Here is a 22,031-nt window from a genome sequence, read left to right on the forward strand (position 1 = left end):
TTACACTTAACTGACTTAGCATAGTTATTCTTACCTGTTAGGTACACACTTCGTCAATATGAGTTCTTTCCAGAGACTGAGACTTATTCTTACCTGTTAGATCTTTTCTATCCCGCTCTACCTCTAATCTCTAGAGGTTATGAGCCCTGCCATGGCCAACGATAATACACTCCCCAGTACCACGTCAAGTCTGTTCAATGTCCCAAAGTTAGCTGAAGACGGCACAAATTGGATCACCTACAAGGAAAGAACAATGACGGCGATAGGCGCTCGAGGTTTGATGCAATATGCGGACGGTTGTGCAGTCGAGCCAATACCCTTCCTCCTTGACGAGATGACGGGCCAGCTGCTGAAGGCAGATGGTTCGACACCCACCCAAAAAGCTCTCCCAGCTCATCCCCCCTCCGACACGTCACGTGATTTTGTTAAAACTCGGTTTCTCATTTGTAAGCATCTGGTACAAAGTGTACACCCTGTGCCGCTTACCTTTTTCCTCGAGGTGCAACGGAACCCCACAATACCATTTTGGACACATCCATTGCTCGTCCCCCTCAATTCCTGTCCGCCGCCGCCTGCCACTGCTGCAATGCCTGTTCCTGTGCCACTGGAACCAGTGAATGAGGGGGAAATGGAATCAGGCGACGAAGTTGGTGATGGTGTGGAAGATGACCTTGTGGATACGTTCTGTCAACAGCTCGACACCAGGACATTCCAGGAACGCATGCTCACACATGTCAAGAACATCCGTGATTTCTGTGATGGCCTTAAGTATCAAATTCAATTTAATGACTTTAGAATGCTTACCGTTCTCGAATGCAATGGCTCATCATTCCTCCGTCTGGCAGATAATTGTCTCGGTCGAGAACGACGAGAAAACTCGTCTCGATTGCGGAGCCCAACAACCTGGGAAAAAGGTACCACCGGCGCTATGTTTTATCGTGCTTGTTCATCATCCCAGTGACCACATTCATAATCACTCTAATAACCACTTAATCCCTCTAGCTAGTACAGTACATATATCTCTTTATTCATCGCCATTGTCACATACTATATACTTAATACATATTACATTAATATTAATAGTGTTCAAGAATCAACTCAGAGAGACTTGAGAGAACAAGAAAATAAACCGTCATAGCCTTTTTTGGATGCCGGCAGGAGGTCACGTGACGTGTCGGAGGGGGGATGAGCTAGGTGAGCTCACCCAAAATGAGATTGACAAGCTGGATAAGAAACTTGATGAGTATCTGCAAAAGAACTCACTAGTAAAACAGCAGATATTCTGCACAATATCGGATCACCTCCTGTTGAGGGTCCAAAAGTTCGAGGCCACGTGCGAAGTCTGGGCAGAGATCTGCCAGATCCACGAAGGCAAAACAGAACTCGTGCAGATTGACCTGCGCAGATGCCTGCAGGAAACGAGGTGCAAAGAATCAGGTGATATCAAAGCCCATTTTGCAGAACTCCTACATTTGCGGGAGTTGCTAGCAGGCATGGGCGCAGCCATCCTCGATACCGACTTCCATGCCATCATACTTGGCTCCCTTCCTGAATTGTATCGCCCCCTCCTCTCATCGATCAATGCCACAGCAAAGATTGTTAAGACCCCGCTGACGTCCTATGAACTGATCAGCATTGTCTAGTGCTGCCGCGGTCCGGTTCGGTCCGGTTCTTGACGGTGTTTTGTCGAACCTAGAACCGAACCTTGGGTCCTGGTTCAGGCAAGGAGAGCGAACACTGGACCGGACCCTTATGAACAGCATTCGCAAACATTCGGTTCGAGTTCAGAACGTGTTCAAACGTCTGAACGCAATAATATCAATTTCAAAAAAATTTGAGTGCAACATGAAAAAATCGATGAGTAACTACTAACTACACCATATCCACGACAAAGCATTCACGAGCTGTGGCAAACTCAGCTTGAGCCGTCGTGGAAATATGGCCCTGACGATACCCACTCTTCAATAGTTGAAGGGCCTCGAAAGTCGATGGCAGCAAACAGTTGCGGTGTGAAGTACTGTTGATCCTGCCGCTTGAAAAAGCTCGTTCAGATGCAACAGCGGAGCCTTGAATAGCTAAGTAGTCCTTAGCAATGCGAGAGATGGTAGGATATTGAATTGAATGATGCTAAGAACATTTATGTCAACTTGTAAGGAATAATGAATCAAAAAAAAACACTCACACCCCACCAAGCTACTACGTTCTCGATGTCCTCGAGCGGGGAAGCCAGGTAGTCCTCGAGTTCTTGACGAGGCCTTCGGCTTGCAGTGTCACTCGCAACACGGGATTTAACAGTGTCACACATCCAACTGTGGCCGTACGAGCCTTGGCGTGAAAGAGAGGAAGGGGCCACAACAGCAGGCTCTGCGTCCGGCAAGGAATGTTGGTGATAGTATTTGTCGAAAACAGTCTGCAGGTGTTCCATGCCCTTGTCGCTTTGAGTTGGCCATCAGATCCAAGTGCGCACAACATTTGTGCAGCAAGGAGGGTGGGGATTGAACCTGTAGTTAGCAGCTTGTCTATACTAAAACTTGTGATAAGAGATCAAAAAAAAAGACGCACCTTGAACATACTGTTGCCATGCAATTACTTGATGTTGAAGCTTGAGGTACCGGAACGAGAAACCGGAGGATATGTTCTGAACATAAAAGACATTATAGTCTGAATAAAGATTAACATTTGATTAACATTGGGCTTACCAGAACATTGAGTGGATTACCAAGGAAGTCAGATGTTGCCAATGGAAATGTGTTGGGTGTTTTGGCTGCGAAGTCAGACCCGCTGTTGATTGTCCCGAGATCGATTGACATGCCTGTTGCCAGAAGATCAGAGCAGATACTGGTGGATCATGCAAAGAATCTGAGAACACGTTCGGATGGGTTTGAACGGGTTTGAACGGGTTCACAGTATTCAGGCAGCAGCCGAACGCCGAACCTAATAATCGGTTCGGTCCTTATATTATGTTGAACCTAGGACCGAACCCACAGTCCGGTACGGAAGCATTCAGGTCCAAACTGAAGTTCAGAACCGGACTGCGGCAGCACTAGCATTGTCACCAAAGAGTATGAGCACCGCCTCCTCACAGACTGCTGCCCCTCCAAAAAGTCCAAGGACTTGGCACTATCCACCAAAGAGACCAAGGGAAGGGGCAGGAAGCCTTCGTCCTCGAGCTCCAAAGCTGATCTGGACGTCACGTGCTTCAATTGCGACAGGAAGGGGCATTATAAGACAGATTGCTGGAGGAAGGGTGGCGGCAAGTAAGGGCAAGGTCCCAACCAGCAGAGGCGGAAGGACAAAAAGGGGCAGAAAGAGACAGCCAATACGGCTGCAGAGGCTGAAACTCAGGATCAGTACATGTTCGTCACCACTCACCTGTACCTGTAGTATTGAAGCTTCAAAGTATGAGATTAGACACACACCTTGATGCACAAATGACTCTAAACCATTGACAGTGAAGCATCAAGCCAGAGAGTACTGTGAAGCATCAAGCTAGAGAGCACCACCTGCCCATCAATATAGACACAAAGCTGACATAAGGCCCCTTCTGCTATTCTTGTGAGCCCAATTGTTTTGGTGCCTCTCCACCGTTTACAGTACTGAAAGATCTCAGTTCCTGATCTTAGAGCCTGATTCCATCATTGGTGCTTCTCTGTCTTGTTGGTGCTTCTGTCTGTTGTTGTGCTTGGGTGCCTCTCCACTGTTCACAGTACCAGGAACCAACAAAATGAAAATTGCTATATTTAGCTAACATACACTAGACAGAAAACATCAAAAAAGCTCTACTATGATGCGGGGGATTCCATAGCAGGTGATGGGGACTGGAGAAGGGCTGGCACAACACTCCACATCTCCTGAAATCTGTCTCACATGGCCCTCCGAAGAGCAGCCTGGTGCCTTGCATATCCACGGACACCCTCCTGTTCGGGTGTGGCTAGTGCCATCCTCCAGCTTGCTTGCTCCTCCCACCACCCTGCGTGCCACGAAAGAAAGCTGACTACATGCCGCATCTCCTCTTGAAGGAGTTCGACTTCTTCATCCCAACAATTGGCGCGCGCCCTTGATTTGCACCATTTGATACGCAAAGCTACCACATGCGTAAGGATAGCTCCGTACAACCAATCATGCAAATGCTTACCTTCTGATAAAACAGCCTCGCCATCTTCTCCAATTGCAGCCACCCCACGAGCCTTCCATATCCACAAAAGTGTGTGGTTTCCCTCGGATTGGCCAATATCTCCCTCTGACATCCCGCAAACATCAGCCGCCAGCAGCTGAGGCAATTCTACCTCCCAATCCGGTCTGTCCAGCACCGTTGACAGCGTCTTGACTGCCACCCAGGCCCTACGATACCGAGCAGCAGCTGTCCCAATGGTCTGCTCCACTTTTCCGAGCATGGCAGATGCCCTGGTATTGGCCCGTTGCCCCCGAATGTAAGTGTCCTTGAACTTGTAGAGATGTGCGTGAAGACGGAGTTGCTGGCAAATGTCATTGAGAGCTTCGTGTGCCTGTGCACGTCGCAATTCCCACTCATATTCACAAAGCTGCTCATCACACGACATCTCGGCTGCCTCCTTCAGCTTTGATGGTAGCCAAAGCTTGACTTCGTAGGCCTTCTCCTCGTGAGCTGATTGTGCACCTACCATTTCAGATGCACGCAAGCGACTGACAGCGGGCATGTAGAGTAATTGGACATTGCACCACTGATCTATCTTGCACAGCAGTGCATTCAAACGCTCTTGCAGCTTCATCCGCTGCAAGTCTGTTGGATGGCTACTCAGGGCATTGTGATCTTGCTGCAGCCGAAATCTGTAGATTATTTTATTAGAAAATGCCAAATAAAATACGTTGAAAAACTTACTGTTGTTCCTTGAGGTCCATTCCTGACGAAATGAGTATGCTGTGTAACACCTCCGTGTGTAGTGATTTGTTAAAACCTCTTTCAAGGTCTTCGGCTTCCTGTTGTGAGAGTCTCAGGCGCACAGCAGCCTGCGTCAAGGCTATATATGATCAGTGAACGTAATAGATAGTGCAAATTCACACTTACTGATGGTTGTTGTCTCGAAGGGATTTTTGTTGGATGTGTCGGCCTCCCAGTTTTTGATAGCTTCTTTCCACCCTGCTACCTCACCTGGTCATTCTTGCATGAGTGTAACATGAAAGTCGTCGAAATCTTGTTGGTGTCGGTCATGTTCGGGAATTGCAACCTTGATTTTGCTCAGCAAACTAACACCTAAAGATTTTCTTGGTTATTTATGTTGGGTGTGCTGAAGTAAATGACATGTACCAAAGTTTGTAACTTTCTTCCAATTGTAGTCGCCGAAATGGTCATCCAGTGTATCTTGACGAGCTCCAGGACCCATCTCCCATGTACTTGTAGCAACGGGGTTGATATTCGCCCAACCTCATTCTGGAGCCTCGCCATCCGTGTGCCCCATTCCTTTGATAAGATTGTGTGAAAATGTAACCTGGCACGTAGTGATGTGAGCAGGCAAGTGGAATTTCGGGACAAGAAAGGTCATGATTTTACCATCACACGTGAAGTGCATGCGTGAGGGGTATTTTGACATCCGGCCCCATAGGTGTTTGCTCCATCGACAAGCAATATTGTATGACACGTTCAATACGATGATATCTTCAGAATGTTGCATGGTCGACAAAAACAAGTAATCCATGTTGATATACCTGTTACAAAGAATCAGCGGGAACATTTTCATATTATCGAATACATACTTTTCACCCTTCTGAAGGTCACCCACCCCACATGGCCGCTTGAAGTTGTGACGAGAACAATCCACAGTCCCAGCTCCAGTTGCAGCCAATCCTCGCAAGTTCTTCGTTTCAGCAAGATTCACGGCATTGTGACTAGCACATGTGCTTTTCTAGACCAGACATTTGAGTAATTGTATTGAAAAAAAACGTTAACATACCTCTTGTGGTACTGTCCCAACATCGGTCAGGAATCCTTTGAACCCAGTCTCCTCAACGAAATAAGCCCATCCTCTACTCAAACCAGGGTCAATCCTGTCCAAGGAAACATTCTTACGTGCCAAGCAGAAATTCACATCAATGGCCAGAAATTGTGCATACAGCCACCTGCAGGCATAAGTAAGCTAATCAAGCAAGGGCGTGGACGCGTACCATTTGTCCGGAAGCGCTACTTTCCAGTCTTCTGGTAAGTTCTTGCCTGGGTGGGGGCAGGCAGGACAAACCACGGCACATGACCCCTGTTCAGTCGCATTGATGCCAGCGGGGTCATGACCTCAGCCGAATCACTTCAAAAGCTTAAGATTACGCCATTGTTTGATCATGCACAAGAGACTGTCATAACGATCCTAAGGAATCTGTAATTAGTGAACTACACTTTCATCGAGACACGCTACTATTTACCTTGCATGGCTTGATGCCTGTATTATCGGTAAGACATGCCAGTGTTTGCCAATATTCGAAGGCAGAGGCTTTGGACTCGAACATAAGCATGTGGAAATGCTCGAGAAGATGGAACATTGCCGCTGATTTTGGATCTATGCTGGTCGCAGGATACCAGCGAGCTTGCAGGATTTGGTTGATATGACTTAGTGCACTCTCATGAACAAAAATCTAAGGCGAGTTCATGGATACCATTAATGTCGAGAATGATAAAATCATCATTGTAGGCACGGGAATGGTTGAAACATTGTTCGCCAACTGGGTGGCCAAGCTGGACACGGAGTCTGAGATACTTGAGTGTGGTATCCTCGAAGAAAGAACCATTCCAGAACTTGAAGGGTGATTAGCACGCAACTATAGAAATGTAAAATAGGGTACATACTTCGATCTTGTGCAAAGGGTTTTCGCAGTGCCTGTTCACGATACACCCTTGACAGTAGAGCTCTGTCCCAAAACAATCCCAGCAATGATATCCAGGCTCAGATGCGCATTCGCTGTGCCCTTGGCAAGTTTCCCTGGATGTGTAGTCCCCACGTCCTTCGAGTCTGATCAACTCAAGAAGATACTTTTTGCGCTCATGAAGCCAGAGAGCCATTGTGTGGTCCTGTAGAGTTGAAGTTAGATTAAGATACCATATGGTAGAATGGTATCATACACCGGTTGACCTAGACATTTCTTCAGCCCAACAGTAGACTCCTTCAAAAAATTCTCATATGCAGGATCCACCATGTCATAGTCTATAAGTTCAGTGTCAGTGTGTGTATGTGAATAAAACCCGAAATCTTCCATAGTTATGTCGGCTCCTGATGGTGGGTGAGAGATGACTGAAGATGGCTCATGTTCAGCTACAAAGAATTCTGTTTCAGATGCTACCTTGCCAGAAAATGTACGAGTGAAGCAAGAATGTTTGTGGTAAAGCCTGCGCTCCTCGGCTACACGGCTTTGGGCTTTCTGATGCTGATCGTTGATAGACCAATCTTGCTTGAGCTTGTCCAACGTGTGTCGTTTTTTACTAACTATGGTGTGAGGCAAGGCTTATAGACACTGCGCGACAGCACAATCATGAATATGATCATGTGGTACATACAACAACTTATAGCACTGCAGCAGAATCAACCTTTTTCACGCCTTTGTCACGCCTTTTCTGTGTTGAAAAAGGTTGATTCCACTGCAGTGTAGCTAGAGTCTAGACACTGCGCGACAGCAACACGATCACGTGGCACATAGCACATGCAATATTCTACATAATGTAAGGACATGGCAATTTCGAGTAGTTACAGAGACACTAATATCTGTTAGTTATAATTTTAATGCCTTCTGCCACACCAACTGATCAGACATGAGAGCTTCAAAGTACATATCTGCGCTATCATCCATCAATGAGAGTACTTCGTCCCATGCATCGCAATGCAGCTCCACTGTGTCAACAGTGGCTGCAGACTTTGAGATAAGATGGCATGTACATGTACCTTCTGCATGTAATGCGCCCGCAAGCACCTCCCTAGCCTCTGAAAGAAGTTCTTGCGCCTCTGATACTATGTATTCATAAGTTGGCCTTACAACCTGCCAACCTTCGTCATCCACTTCATGGACAAGCATGAGGCCCTGTGACTGGAGAACAGTGTATTGAGAATGGCCTGGCTGATAGCCAAGATTGAGCCATATCAAATCTAGTCATGCTAGAAAATGTTGGGTAGCCTGTCTCATGGTTCATCCGGTCAGTGTAAAATGTAAATTTGATAGTATATGGCATACACACCACAGTAGCTCCCAGATGCTTGCGCCAATGAGTCCTAGATTTCAAGCGCTCATCAAGCTTGTGCCTACGTGAAATGCGACAAATTGTAATCCATGTCATACTGAAATTTAGACTTGGAGGCTTACCTTTCATAACACCTGCGCTTAGATTCCAGTCGGGCATTGTGATGTTGTTGCTCGTTCTTATACTTCGGTGGCATGAAGTCGAAAAAGAAATTCCAGGGAGGAGTGTAATGACTTGAGTATTGTAGACTATAACGGTGCTTGTGGTCGATGAAAGAGTATGAAAGAGTATGGCCAGGCGTGTGACTTCCATTACTCCATAGTCGGACTTAAGGCTAAAAGCATTCATTACTGAGTGCACAAGCACTTCGGGACACATAAAACTGCACATTTACTCAACAAATATTCTCAGCCACGGCAGCGTGGATAATGTTATCATTGTCATTATTCCTCTCGTTAAATAGCCCATCATGTATATTTGTTGAATTCAAGCCAGTCACAAATTAAGTATTGGCGGTAGCAACACACTTATAGTGATACAGCCCCAGATTCGTTATTTTTGAACACTCAATTGCAAATTATTGGCAGTAGCAACAATTGATAGCATTGACAAGTTGACAAGAAAGTGACATGGCTATATGTAAACTAATCAAACCCAGTAGGTACGTAGGTACACATAGGTCAAACGATAAATCATTCTACTACAATAGCGCTGCTGGGAGATGATCCATCATTCTGTGTAGTGGGTGTACGTGCTAAAATGAAAAATCAGGATCAGAACTTCACAAAGAGGAAATCACTCACCGGTGGTACCAGGCTGAGATTCAGTTTTGCAAGGTTCACCATGAATTTCAGCACGGAAGACATAACACTGGTGGTGGTGGGCACGGAAAATGCAACCAGGGCAACCGTTTGTGGCAGGAGAAGGCAGTTCGGCAGCAGAGTTGAGTTCGGCAGCAGGGTTGTCGTGTGCCTGGAAGATTTGTGTGTAGATAATATGGAACATTGAGTATCAAGGAAAAGAATCAAAATTTACTCACCATCCTGGTCTCTGATCAGTTGCAGAGCGGCAGCGAGCTCGTTTATGGTGAAGGTTAGTGATTCCACTGAGGACGGAGTGCACGGCTGGATGCAGACTGTACAAGTACAAGTTGAATTGCTCATTTGAAAATGAATATGTGTTACTGCTAAATGGGGGTGAGGCTTTGACGTCTTGACAGCGGTAGCTTTTCATTTTGGGTTTGTCATGGTTTATATATATATACAATATGAAATATAACTCCGACACGATGTACTATACAAATAAAGGAACATGATTGGTCCTTCATAGATGGCTGAACCTTATTTTGAGGCTTGACTGTATGTTTAGTTTGGTCAGACGCACCTGAACTACGTGAAAATCCTACAGCCAGAAGCAAAACAAAAGTAAGCAATGTCTAAAATCATCCCATTCAGTTGCTGAGATCGATCACGGCACTCTAAAGCCTTCCAGCCGACTAACCGGACGCAGACCAAAAAAAGACAAGGTAAGCGGTGATGGCACACCTTCAATATTAATATGCTGTCATTGATCACACTACCATTGACAGATGGTTGGATCTCACTGGACAAGCGCTGAACAAAGAGATTACCTTGAGTCTCAATTCAGCAAGTTCCTGAAACAGCAGCTTCAGGGTACTTTATTAAATTTCTGGTCTAACGTTAGCATGGAGTTCTTACAGCGATGGCCTGAAATCAACATGCTGCACCCAGACAAGTCACCTTCGGAGCTTAGCGAGGCTGAGAATATGGAACTGGGAAAGGCAGTTGAGGTGCGCAAGAAGATTAATAATGATGAATTTGATTTTTGACTCAAAGAAATGCTCATTTCAAAAACAATTTCAAACAGCAACTTAAAAATTGGTTCAATTATAGATCTCGCAAAAGTGGTCGGTCGCAACTCAACGCAATGATGAAATCGATTACCAAGATGATCAGCAACAAGGCAAAAGGAACCTGGGTCCATACTGAGGTGGAAATATTTTCCAAAATGAACTACAACACTGCTGTACGGTCGCAGATCAAGGAGAAAATCAAGTGCAGCTTGCTCATAACTAAGAACGAGAAATTGATGGCAGTCAGGGAGTTGACAAAAGCGGCATATGAGGCCATGCCGTTAGAAATTCAGTTATTATGCAAAGCAAAAGCTGCCGAAGAACGTGAAGCCAAGGCTTCTACCATCCTCTCCGAAACTGCAGCAACCAGAACACCTACCAATGCACAGTATGCAAAGTGAGTGAAATTGGTCTGTTTCTATGTCTTGCTCACACTATCATATTAATCAGGGCGCTAGAGGAGTGTATCGGCCCAATATCACAATTTTTTGACACGGCGAGACAACTAACAGGTTGGGAGTGGACAGTCATTGGTGGAGGCCCCAATCCTCGCCTTGGAAGCATGCTTAATGTATTGAGGTATGTAGGTTCTGATACATATATTCCCCATTCTTAATGCTAATTGTTTTTAGCTACCACACAGGCATGAATCAAGCTGGCCTTACGTGGAAGCAGACGACTTCAAATTTCACAGACAAGCATCTCAACCCATACCTGAGCTATCTTGGGACAGTTTTTAGTATGTATTTTTCTTTCTTTTGAAGACGTATCTACTAATGAAATGTACAGCCGAGGACGACAGGAAGAAGCATGCGTTGGACTACGTGCCCCCTGCAGAACAAGAAGAGAATTCCTTCGAGGGCCCGACGATGTCGGATGCGAGCACCTCATTGCAGGCGGCTCTCTCGTTGCCTGCAGTGACCCCGATGAGAGTCCCCAAAAGCCTGCTGCCCTTTGACTCGCCAGGGCCCTCTCGCGTCAGCTCACAAGGACTCGACGACTCGTACTCTTGGGATTTTGATCCCAGCATTTTCAGCCAACCACCCTCATCATTGTTACCTTGGCCTCAAACACCCACACTCCCCGCATTTCTGTCAATGTCATCGGTAACTCCTTTGGCACCTCCTTTGCCTGATACTCCCATCACATCGTGGAGGAAGGAGTCTGAATTCTGGAATCCAATGAGTAATTTGATGCTGACAACATCTCCCACTGCACCTTTGACAGTGCCAATGTTCAACTTTGACAGTTGTTCTTTCACCACTCCTGGCATCACACGGGAAGTTCCAGTTCCTCTTCCCATGGTAACCAATCATCTCTCTGACGAAGTCATCCATCTCGCTGCTACTACTGCAGTCCACAATGTTCCTCTCCCCATGGTAACCAATCAATTCTCTGACAAAGTCGTTCTGTTATGACTTGGATGGTATCTGTTGGCGACGCTCAAACAGAGCGTGTGTCATCAACGGTCGAGGACGTCCTTGGGCTGGCCCAAGGTTAGGGGTCTTACTTGGTGAGGCTTCGGCAAGTAAGATTTGACGCCTATGTCCAAATCGGGTAGCTTATGTCAAGCGGGTGCGAGACGATCGATGAGTAAAGATCGAGACTATAGGCTTATCCGCGAGGAGCAGATAAGAAGATAGAATATAGACTGCTGGCGAGGCAGAAAGGATCACTCTGGTGAGAGTAGGAGGTCAAGAACCAAGTAGATTCAAGTTAAGGAATATGTTACATGGTAGCGAGTTTATATAGAGGACGGGAAGCGTATTAGTGGATGATAACTCGTACTACCAAGAGAAGTAAACGGTAAAGGGTATGACCATAAAAGGAAGGCATGTTCGAGGTGAGACACGGGTGAGCTCTGAACGTGCGGATAAGAAAGTGAGTCAAAGATCAGAATAAGAAGTGAAACACGCAGGGGCACGATCGTGCAGCTGCGGAGCTAAGTATAAGTCGCATGTGCGACTGCGCATCGAGTCAGAGATCAAGAAAGGAAACAGGGCAAAGGGGATGTGTCGTGCATCATATCATAGGTTACTGTCCGGATGGTAAGGGCAAGGGGACTGTCCGCAGGATCAGTCAGGTGGTGGAACGGAGCATGGATATGCTTCGTCAGCGAAAGGATCCGGCCAGATGTACTGGCTCTGCTGAAGCAACAGGTAGAGAGCGAAAGGGAATGCGAGAATGACAAGGATGACCAGGGTAAGGTCGGGGTAGGGGTATGATGCAAGGGCTGATACGAGGAGGATCAGGAGAAAAATGGTAGGGGCCCAAGCGTCTAGATGTTCTTGTAACACGTTCATCTCGCTGCTACTGCAGTCCATGATGTATCTACTCTAGCAGCACCTACCCCAGCAGCACCTACCTCAGCAGCACCTACCCCAGCAGCACCTACCTCAGCAGCACCTACCTCAGCAGTGCCTACCCCAGCAGCACCTACCCCAGCAGCACCTACCCCAACAGCACCTACCCCCCAGCACTTAGCCCAGCAGAGCCTACCCCAGCAGCACTTACCCATCCGCGGCCTTCCCAACCTTCTACTAACCCATCTCCCTCAGTCGATTTACCTCTCCGGAAGACAGGTTGGGTTCGCCAGGAGTCAACACGCATGGCGCAAGCGAACATGATAGGCGGGAGCGCGAAGAGACTCAGGACAGGCGAGGTGGAGAACGTCACTCAAAAGAAGTATGTACTTTTCTTGTCACTGTTGGACTTGAACAGTGCTAATATTATGACAGGAAATGTAAATCCGGCGCCTGAGTTGCTTGCCCATCAATATTTTGTAGCGATGCTTTCATTATATTAGTCCATACATACTGCACATATTGTAATACCCTTTCGGGGCACCATTGACTCATTAATACACATCGATTCCTTGCCTACAAATATGAGAGTATTTTCAGTGTCTGACTTAGTGAAAATTTCATGTGCACAAGTAAGTTCATTGTGAATCACATGCATAGTGCTGGACTTGACAACATTTCATGTGCACAGCGCTGTATATGCATTTGTACATACTATGGACGGGACTTAGTGAAATTTCAAGTAGTAATGGTGAATCCTGATTCTCATTTGGCATCACAGTGACAGACTTAGTGAGAAAAATCATATATAAACATGGTATACACTACAGTGTATCTAATCTCGATCATTAGCATCAAATTAATTGGCTAGACGGGTCAAGAACTGTGGAGAAGGGGGGGAAAGGCCGGGGATGAAGGCAATAAGCCTGAAAAAGCTGAGGACAGAAGCCACGAACAGAGGTAAGAACCCAGGAAGGGATGTACCTGCTAAATAGGGTGAAACAAAAGATCTGGGAAGGGGCGTACCTGTTCAAAATGAGCGAAACAAAAGATCTGAAGCATTGTGGGAAAGCGTGATGCTTCAACATAGAGACACAAAGCAGCTGGGAAGGACGTACCTGCTCAAAATTGGGTGTACCTGTCCAAAATGAGCGAAACAAAAGATCTGAAGCATCGTGGGAAAGTGTGATGCTTCAACACAGAGACACAAAGCAGCCGGGAAGGACATACCTGCTCAAAATGGGTGAAACAAAGCATTGTGGGAGAGTGTAAAGCTTCAGTGCTGCAGTGAGAGATGCAGCAAAGAAGCCAGGAAGGTGTACCTGCCCAAATTGGGCGAAACGAGGCATCGTGGGAAAGTGTGAAGCTTCAGCGCAGAGATGCAAAGAAGCTAGGAAGGCAGTGTACCTGTTCAAAATGGGCATTGTTACTGATGTCTGTAGCTTGATGCTTCATGAAGCATCAAGCTACAGACATCAAGGAACTAGACACATTGTGCATCAAGGTGTGTGTCTTATCACATACCTTTAAGCTTCAATCTGACAGTATAGCCTGCACCACTGGCCTCGCCAGCATAGCGAAACACCTCAAGGTGCCTGCCGAATGACGTGGCACTATCGTCGATTCTGGCGCCACATCCCACTTCTGCCCTGATAGGGCCAAGTTCATGAACTTCATCTGGATTCCCCTGCAGGAGATCCGCACGGCCAATGGTTCCTCCCTGAACGCTACAGGAAGGGGAGACGTCCACCTAGAGCTGCCGCTTAGTGAGAAACGCACCAAGGTCACCCTGAAGAACACGCTATACGCACCAGAAATGGCCTTTACCCTCATATCCACCCATCAAATCGCCGAGGCCAGTATGGCTGTACTTTTTGAGGGGCGCATGTGTAAAGTCTTGTCACATGGCCCCAACTGGAGAGTGATTGGGGAGATCCCCCAGGTAGAAGGTCTGTACAGTGTGGCAACAGGAGAGTCAGCGCCCATACATCATGCCAACATTGCAAAAGGGAAGCTCACCATCAACGAGCTCCACAGAGTGCTGGGACATGTGTCCCAAGTAGCAGCAGCCGACGCTGTAAGCAAGGGACTCGTTACCGGCATTAATCTTGATCCAACCTCCAAGACCAAATTCTGCGAGGCCTGCGTGAAGGCGAAATTGGCGTGTCAGCCAGTTTCCCAATCAGTTGAAATCCTGCACAAGCGCCTATGGAGAGTTGGTGCATACAGACCTGTGGGGACCAGCCCAGACCGCAAGCATTAGTGGCAGCCTGTACTATATGAGCCTCACCTATGATTACAGCCATCAGACAAAGTTATACTTTCTGAAGGCGAAGAGTGAGGTGCTCACCGCTTTCAAGGCCTATGAGGCTTGGATGGGCAGGCAAGGACCGGGAGCGAAGGTGCAGAAGATCTGTTCAGATAGAGGCGGGGAGTACCTGAGTGCAGAGTTCGACGAACATCTGCATCAGCAAGGCATCGAGCGTCAGCTGACCATCCACGACTCACCACAGCAGAATGGCGTGGCCGAACGCCTCAACTGGACACTGGTAGAGCATGCCAGAGCAATGCTCCTCACCAAGGATCTGCCGAAATTCCTGTGGGCAGAAGCTGTGAATTACGCAACATGGCTGAAAAACCACTTACCTTCTAGAGCCACCCCTGGCACCACCCCATACGAACTCGTCTGGAAGATGAAGCCTGACCTCGCATAGGCCCACAAATTTGGCACGAGGGTGTACGTCCATCTTGTGGATGCTGGGAAGCTGGAGGCAAGGGCAGAGGAAGCGCTGTTTGTGGGGGTTGATGTGGAGAGCAAGGCCTATAGAGTGTACTGGCCGTCAAAATGCAGGATTTCGGTGGAGAGGAACCTCACCTTTGCACCTATGGAAGTACCAGTTGCCAAGGATACCCTGAACAAGGGGGAGCCAGCTGTCATGCGGAATGACGAATACAACAACAACAGTAATAATAATACCACACCTCGCATTCAGTCTATCCCATCACCTCCTCCTGCCACCTCAAACGATCCCCAACACTCCGTTACCCCTCCAGAGCCAAGACCCACGAGGCACAGGCTGGGACCAGGGTACTATGCCGCCCTCCATAAGGGGGAGACAGTGACCATAGCAGTGGATTCCCTGTTGGAAGCATCAGAATTAGATCTCCTAGACGAAGAAAACCATATTCACCTTGCACTAGCAGCAGCTGAACCTGAGCCCACCCTTCATCAAGCCCTGAACAGACCTGACGCAGTCAAATGGCAAGAAGCGGTGGATTACGAAATTAGTCAACTTGAAAAGCTAGGTACGTGGGAAGTCATTGACCCACCTCAAGGCGTGAATATCATCCCCTGCCACTACGTCCTTGCAAAAAAACGTGGACCAGACGGCGAGAAGCTCAAGTTGCAAGCTTGACTGGTTGCTAATGGTCAGAGACAGCGGCAAGGCGTAGACTTCTTCGAGACATTTGCCCCCACTGCGAACATGACAACCATTCAGACCATACTGACTATAGCGGCTCAGCATGACTGGGAAATACATCAAGTCGACATCAAAAGTGCGTACCTGTATGTGAGCATTCAAGAGGAAATCTACATGAGACCGCCGCTGGGGTATCTGAAGGCTGAGAGGGAGAAGAAAGTGCTGAGACTGAGGAGGAGCCTACCTGGGTTGAAGCAGGCCGGTTTTGAGTGGGCGGGAGAGCTGGTGGGAGTATTCATTGCACTGGGGTTCCAACAATCGAAGGTCGATCAGTCCGTGTACTTCAAGCGTACCTTGAAGGAGCACATAGTCATCACGGTCTCCATGGATGACATGGCCATTACCGCTAACGACATCTCGCACATCCTACGCTTTAAGACCCAGCTCCAAAAACACTTCGAGATTATGGATTTGGGTGAGCTAAACTGGTTGTTAGGACTAAAAGTGACCAGGGATTGAGCCAGATGCACCTTAACGCTATCACAGAATGCCTACGTTGCCACCCTCGTCGACTGTTTCCACCTAACCAATGCGAAGAATATCCAAATGCCTATCGAGCCCGGAGCAGGCCTATCCATTGACCAGCCCCCAGCAACACACACCGAAATACACAACATGCGTGATGTACCTTACCAGAGGGCCATCAGCTCCTTGATGTATGTTGCAACAAGCACACACCCAGATATAGTGTTCGTTGTATCGACCCTTTCGCAGTTCATGCGGAATCTGGGCAGGCCCCATTGGGACACTGCCAAATGCGCCCTCCGGTATCTAAAAGGTACGGGAATCTTGAGTTGAAGTTGAGCGAAGGCGAGGGAGGACTTGAAGCAGAGCCCCTTCAGTGACAAATTCCATATTATACGGGTCACCGGACTATGGGCCGATGTTATGTATATCCCTGATATTGACGGATGGGCCGGGAGGGATATTATTTCCGATGGAGATGGGTGGGCCCATCTATGCTGATATTATATATATCATCGAAGATGTCGGGTGGGCCGATGTAATGGTTTATTGTATAGATGGGTGGGCTGAGGGAGCGGTGGAATATGTATTATATAGACAGGTGGGCTGATGTAAGGGTTTATTGTATAGATGGGTGGGCCAACATACTGGAATTATTTTGTAGATGGATGGGCCGAGGGAGTGGTGGAATATTCATTATATAGACGGGTGGGCCGATGGAGGGGGATGTTATATAGACAGGTGGGCCGAGGTAGTGAGATATCTGTCTGACATTCACGGATTACCGAGTCCCAGATGCCCAAAAACCGAATCCCATTGTGCAACATCCATTCCGGACACCCGAACACCCCAAGCTCGAGACTGGAAACTGGAAACTTGTGAAAATGTGTGAAATTTCTATTTCCTTACACCAAACACATGAACACCTGAACACCCAAAGCCTGAAGCTTGAAAGTCCAGTTATCAAATCACCGAGTGCCGAGTCCTGATAGACCTGAAGCCTGAGACCCAAAATCCGAAGCCCGAAACCCAAAAACATGTATGCAAAATGTCCATTTTTCATTCATTGCACAAATCACTGAGTGTCAAGTGACAAAACCTGAAACTTGAGACCCAGTACACAAATCACCAAGTACCAAGTGCCGAGGGCCAAACCCCAAAGTCCAAAACCTGAAAACATGTATATAACATATCCATTTTTCAGTCATTGCACAAATCACCGAGTGTCGAGTGCCAAAACCCAAAACTTGAAACCCGGTATGCAACATGCCCATTTTTTCATTTACATTAAACAAATCATCGAATGCCAAGTGCCGAGGCCCGAACCCCGAAACCTGAAGCCTGAAACCCGAAAATATGTATACAACATATCCATATTTCACTCATTGCACAAATCACCGAGTGTCGAGTGCCAAAACCCAAAACTCGAGATACAGTACACAAATCACCAAGTGCTGAGTGCTGAATGCCGATGCCCGAAACCCGAAGCCTAAAACCCGAAAATATGTATACAACATATCCATATTTCCCTCATTGCACAAATCATGGAGTGTCAAGTACCGAAACCCAAAACTCGACACCCAGTACACAAATCACCAAGTGCTGAGTGCTGAGGCCTGAGCTCCGATGTCCAAGGCCCAAAACCTGATGTCCGAAGCCCAAAACCCGAAGCCTGAAACCTGATAATATGTATGCAACATATCCATTTTTCCCTCATTGCACAACTCACCGAGTGTCAAGTACCAAAACCCGAAACTTGAGACCTGGTACACAAATCACCAAGTGCAGAGTGCCAAGTGCCAAGGCCCAAAACCCGACATCTGAAGCCCAGATTCCGAAGCCCAAAACCCGAAAACATGTATGCAATATTTCCATTTTTTACTCATTGCACAAATCACCGAGTGTTGAGTGCCAAAACCTGAAACTCAAAACCCGGTGTGCAATACGCAAAGATAATGAAAACATGGAAGTTGTTGTCCGAGTCTAGGTGAGTGTATTGGTAGTCTTTTCTTGTCCATCAGTTATCATTTGACCAAGATATAAGCTAAAGAAATCTGAAACATCGGCAAGAATGAAAAATGAAAGTTGTAGTCTAAGTCAAGGTGAGTGTATTGGTAGTCTTTTCTTGTCAATTGTTTATTTCATTACTCGGTACTCAGTACCTGGTGTAATGATAGTCATGGCACTGGGCTCAAAACCCATGTTTTTGATACTCACATTAAACAGTATTTGTCCGACGCATCCCTGACATTCCGATCCTGATCCCGACGCCTGACCCCGACCTGAAAGTTTCAGACCCAACATTTTTGCATTGGACTCATCCTTCCTATGTCCTGTCTAGTCATATCTATCCCCACTGGTGCATATTTACTCATTTTCACATTATTGAATATTACAGACAGTGTTATTACATGTAAGCATAGACCATTGCACTTTTGACATTTTTCATGATTTTCAGTATCTTGCCCTTGCATCCATGATCCAACCTTTTAATATATAATGAGCGTAGCTTATATTATTGCCTCTTATGACCAAGATCAGCTCACAATAGGCTGGAGTTTGTGAGCTAGTGTGCATACTTGCCATTTCTCCTGATAAGGGGCCCATACCTTCAAAACATTGAATCTTCATGATCAGAAACCTGGAGTACATTTAAAATATATTAAGTATCATAGACATAAATTTACAGACAAATCCACCAAGAATTGAGTACTGAGGAAGTGAAATAGATAAGAAATGGAGTGTGGGAAACTTCAAAGACCCAAAGCATCGAAAATGGTCAGTGAAGCAATAATAGGACTTTAATGCTGAGTCAACTCATGTTTCCACTATATCCCTTCCACCCACCCCCTACCCTCAAGGCAGTAGGCAGTATGGGTTCCTTAGGTAGTTTACAATCTATCCTACATATTTTTAATGAAATCTTTGGCCTGAATCATCTATAAATGCGACTTTGTAAAAATATGTCTATTGTCACATTTCACACATATGCATGTCATTACATCAATCCTTCATGTATCTTTCTAAACTATTAGGGCTATTATAATGGACATATATGGGTGTTATTCCAGGTCTCTGATCCCATCACAGGCTTGTCATGTTGGATATCTCAACATAATGTGCAAGTCTCGCTATTAATATTCATTCTTTTATCTTTATGCTCACTTACTGCACACATGTACAAATGCACGCCTCATCTTTACATCATTGCTAACATGCCAGACAAATATATAATCCTCATACCTGCATCATCCTACCTCAGTCTATTTGTTCTCAGACTGAGGTATGACTATACATTCATTATCATACTCAACACTGACTAACATTTAACGTAGTCTTCAAATAATCTCCAATTGACAAGAATGACATGAGTATGAAAATCAGTGGATCTGAGCCCAGCACCGCAACCATCACTACACTGAGTACCAATACTTGGTAGGACCACCAATACACTCACATAGACTCAGACTATAACCTTCATTAAGAAAGTTAAGCATAATAATAATTTTCAATTTTTCATTATCATTTTCCTATATTGACTAGCGAGTCCCGAGTCCCAACACTTGGTAGTCAATACAATTCCCAAGTTTTTTGAACCCTACATCAATGGATAATACATACAAATACAGAATTCATGTCCAGTTGTAGTCACGTGTACCGGGTGTTGAGTTTCGGGTTTCGGTACTCGACACTTGGTGATTTGTGCAATGAGTGAAATATGGATATGTTGTATACATATTTTCGGGTTTTGGGCTTTGGGTTTTGGGCTTCGGACATCGGGGCATGGGCCTCAGCACTCATCACTTGGTGATTTGTGTACCAGGTGTCAAGTTTCGGGTTTCGGTACTCGACACCCGGTGATTTGTGCAGTGAGGGAAATATGGATATGTTGTATACATATTTTCGGGTTTCAGGCTTCAGGTTTCGGGGTTCGGGCCTCGGCACTTGGCATTTGATGATTTGTTTAATGTAAATGAAAAATGGGCATGTTGCATACCGGGTTTCAAGTTTTGGGTTTTGGCACTCGACACTCGGTGATTTGTGCAATGACTGAAAAATGGATATGTTATATACATGTTTTCAGGTTTTGGACTTTGGGGTTTGGCCCTCGGCACTTGGTACTTGGTGATTTGTGTACTGGGTCTCAAGTTTCAGGTTTTGTCACTTGACACTCAGTGATTTGTGCAATGAATGAAAAATGGACATTTTGCATACATGTTTTTGGGTTTCGGGCTTCGGATTTTGGGTCTCAGGCTTCAGGTCTATCAGGACTCGGCACTCGGTGATTTGATAACTGGACTTTCAAGCTTCAGGCTTTGGGTGTTCAGGTGTTCATGTGTTTGGTGTAAGGAAATAGAAATTTCACACATTTTCACAAGTTTCCAGTTTCCAGTCTCGAGCTTGGGGTGTTCGGGTGTCCGGAATGGATGTTGCACAATGGGATTCGGTTTTTGGGCATCTGGGACTCGGTAATCCGTGAATGTCAGACAGATATCTCACTACCTCGGCCCACCTGTCTATATAACATCCCCCTCCATCGGCCCACCCGTCTATATAATGAATATTCCACCACTCCCTCGGCCCATCCATCTACAAAATAATTCCAGTATGTTGGCCCACCCATCTATACAATAAACCCTTACATCAGCCCACCTGTCTATATAATACATATTCCACCGCTCCCTCAGCCCACCCATCTATACAATAAACCATTACATCGGACCCACCCGACATCTTCGAGGATATATATAATATCAGCATAGATGGGCCCACCCATCTCCATCGGAAATAATATCCCTCCTGGCCCATCCATCAACATCGGGGATATACATAACATCGGCCCATAGTCCGCTGGCCCATCTTATACGGGATATTATGTAGGTCAGGTGACCCGTATAATACTGGAAATATGTCACTGTAATATGTGTGAAGCATATGTCGATGTGGACCTGGGCTTTGCAGGCCCACAGGCACTCTACTTCTGGGTACATTGTACTCTTGAACAGGGGAGCAGTAGCCTGGAGCACGCATAAGCAGCCTATTATTGCCCTTTCCACAGCCGAAGCAGAATATATAGCACTCACCAGTGTTGTCTGAGAGCTGCTATACCTCCACCTACTCCTCGAGGAACTCTATGGCATCACCCAACGTCCCATCCCTATTCATTGCGGCAATCAGGCTGCCATCGCACTTGCGATGAATGGAAAATTCCAATCATGCACCAAACATATCGACCTTCATTATCATTTCGTTCATTCTCACGTGAAGGCCAGAACCTTCAAGCTGCAATACTGCCCCACCGATGACAACATCGCCGATGCATTCACCAAGGCACTAGCCCGCCCCCGCTTGCAGAGACTCAGAACCCTGATGGGACTAGCTTGCGCTCGAGGGGGAGTATTGATGTCATCCAAAGATATTGAGCACGGAGAGACTCGGGATGCCAAATAGCAGGTACGAGCGCAAGGGATATGTTGGGGGCGGGAGGAACAGAGAAGGAGCTGTTGACGTCAGGACTCAGGACCGAAATGGTCCAAAGTAAATTTTTACCTTCAAAATAATCGAGAGCGCTTACCGTATAAATACTAGTGCCCAACCGTTACGAGCGTCTCAGTTCTTTCCAGAGACTGAGACGTGAGTCTATACCTTTACCATTATTGTTACACTTAACTGACTTAGCATAGTTATTCTTACCTGTTAGATCTTTTCTATCCCACTCT

General features: G+C 46.4%; 4 protein-coding genes across 4 annotated transcripts; 3 read left to right on the plus strand and 1 right to left on the minus strand.

Moving 5' to 3' along the window:
- Positions 1-521: 521 nt before the first annotated feature.
- EDB93DRAFT_1174646 (uncharacterized protein) lies at positions 522-1,097 on the plus strand. Its single transcript, XM_041450453.1, has one exon. It carries the CDS (start codon positions 587-589, stop codon positions 959-961), a length of 375 nt encoding a protein of 124 aa, XP_041303130.1. The 5' UTR covers positions 522-586; the 3' UTR covers positions 962-1,097.
- Positions 1,098-3,863: 2,766 nt separating this feature from the next.
- On the minus strand, positions 3,864-7,021 carry EDB93DRAFT_1242852 (uncharacterized protein; the record flags this gene model as incomplete). The annotated part of the gene is made up of 14 exons (XM_041452073.1): positions 3,864-4,084; positions 4,136-4,806; positions 4,859-4,997; positions 5,045-5,123; positions 5,154-5,230; positions 5,285-5,370; positions 5,473-5,682; positions 5,731-5,879; positions 5,928-6,093; positions 6,139-6,259; positions 6,293-6,332; positions 6,388-6,548; positions 6,592-6,757; positions 6,809-7,021. 14 exons carry the CDS (start codon positions 7,019-7,021, stop codon positions 3,864-3,866), a joined length of 2,499 nt encoding a protein of 832 aa, XP_041303131.1.
- A 1,926-nt stretch (positions 7,022-8,947) lies between these two features.
- Positions 8,948-11,369, plus strand: EDB93DRAFT_1107592 (uncharacterized protein; the record flags this gene model as incomplete). The annotated part of the gene is made up of 10 exons (XM_041447739.1): positions 8,948-9,171; positions 9,247-9,280; positions 9,557-9,612; positions 9,680-9,713; positions 9,777-9,998; positions 10,076-10,458; positions 10,512-10,640; positions 10,694-10,800; positions 10,851-11,246; positions 11,311-11,369. The coding sequence occupies 10 exons, from the start codon at positions 8,948-8,950 to the stop codon at positions 11,367-11,369; spliced, it is 1,644 nt and encodes a 547-aa protein (XP_041303132.1).
- An 885-nt stretch (positions 11,370-12,254) lies between these two features.
- On the plus strand, positions 12,255-12,688 carry EDB93DRAFT_1254873 (uncharacterized protein; the record flags this gene model as incomplete). The annotated part of the gene is made up of 3 exons (XM_041453695.1): positions 12,255-12,263; positions 12,314-12,323; positions 12,381-12,688. The coding sequence occupies 3 exons, from the start codon at positions 12,255-12,257 to the stop codon at positions 12,686-12,688; spliced, it is 327 nt and encodes a 108-aa protein (XP_041303133.1).
- Positions 12,689-22,031: the final 9,343 nt, after the last annotated feature.

This window comes from Suillus bovinus, assembly GCF_016758785.1.
Source record: "Suillus bovinus strain UH-Sbo-P2 chromosome Unknown EDB93scaffold_81, whole genome shotgun sequence".
NCBI lineage: Eukaryota > Fungi > Basidiomycota > Agaricomycetes > Boletales > Suillaceae > Suillus > Suillus bovinus.

Coding starts and splice junctions, on each gene's coding strand:
- EDB93DRAFT_1174646 (XM_041450453.1), top strand. CDS start 587: ATGCCTGTTCCTGTGCCACTGGAACCAGTGAATGAGGGGGAAATGGAA.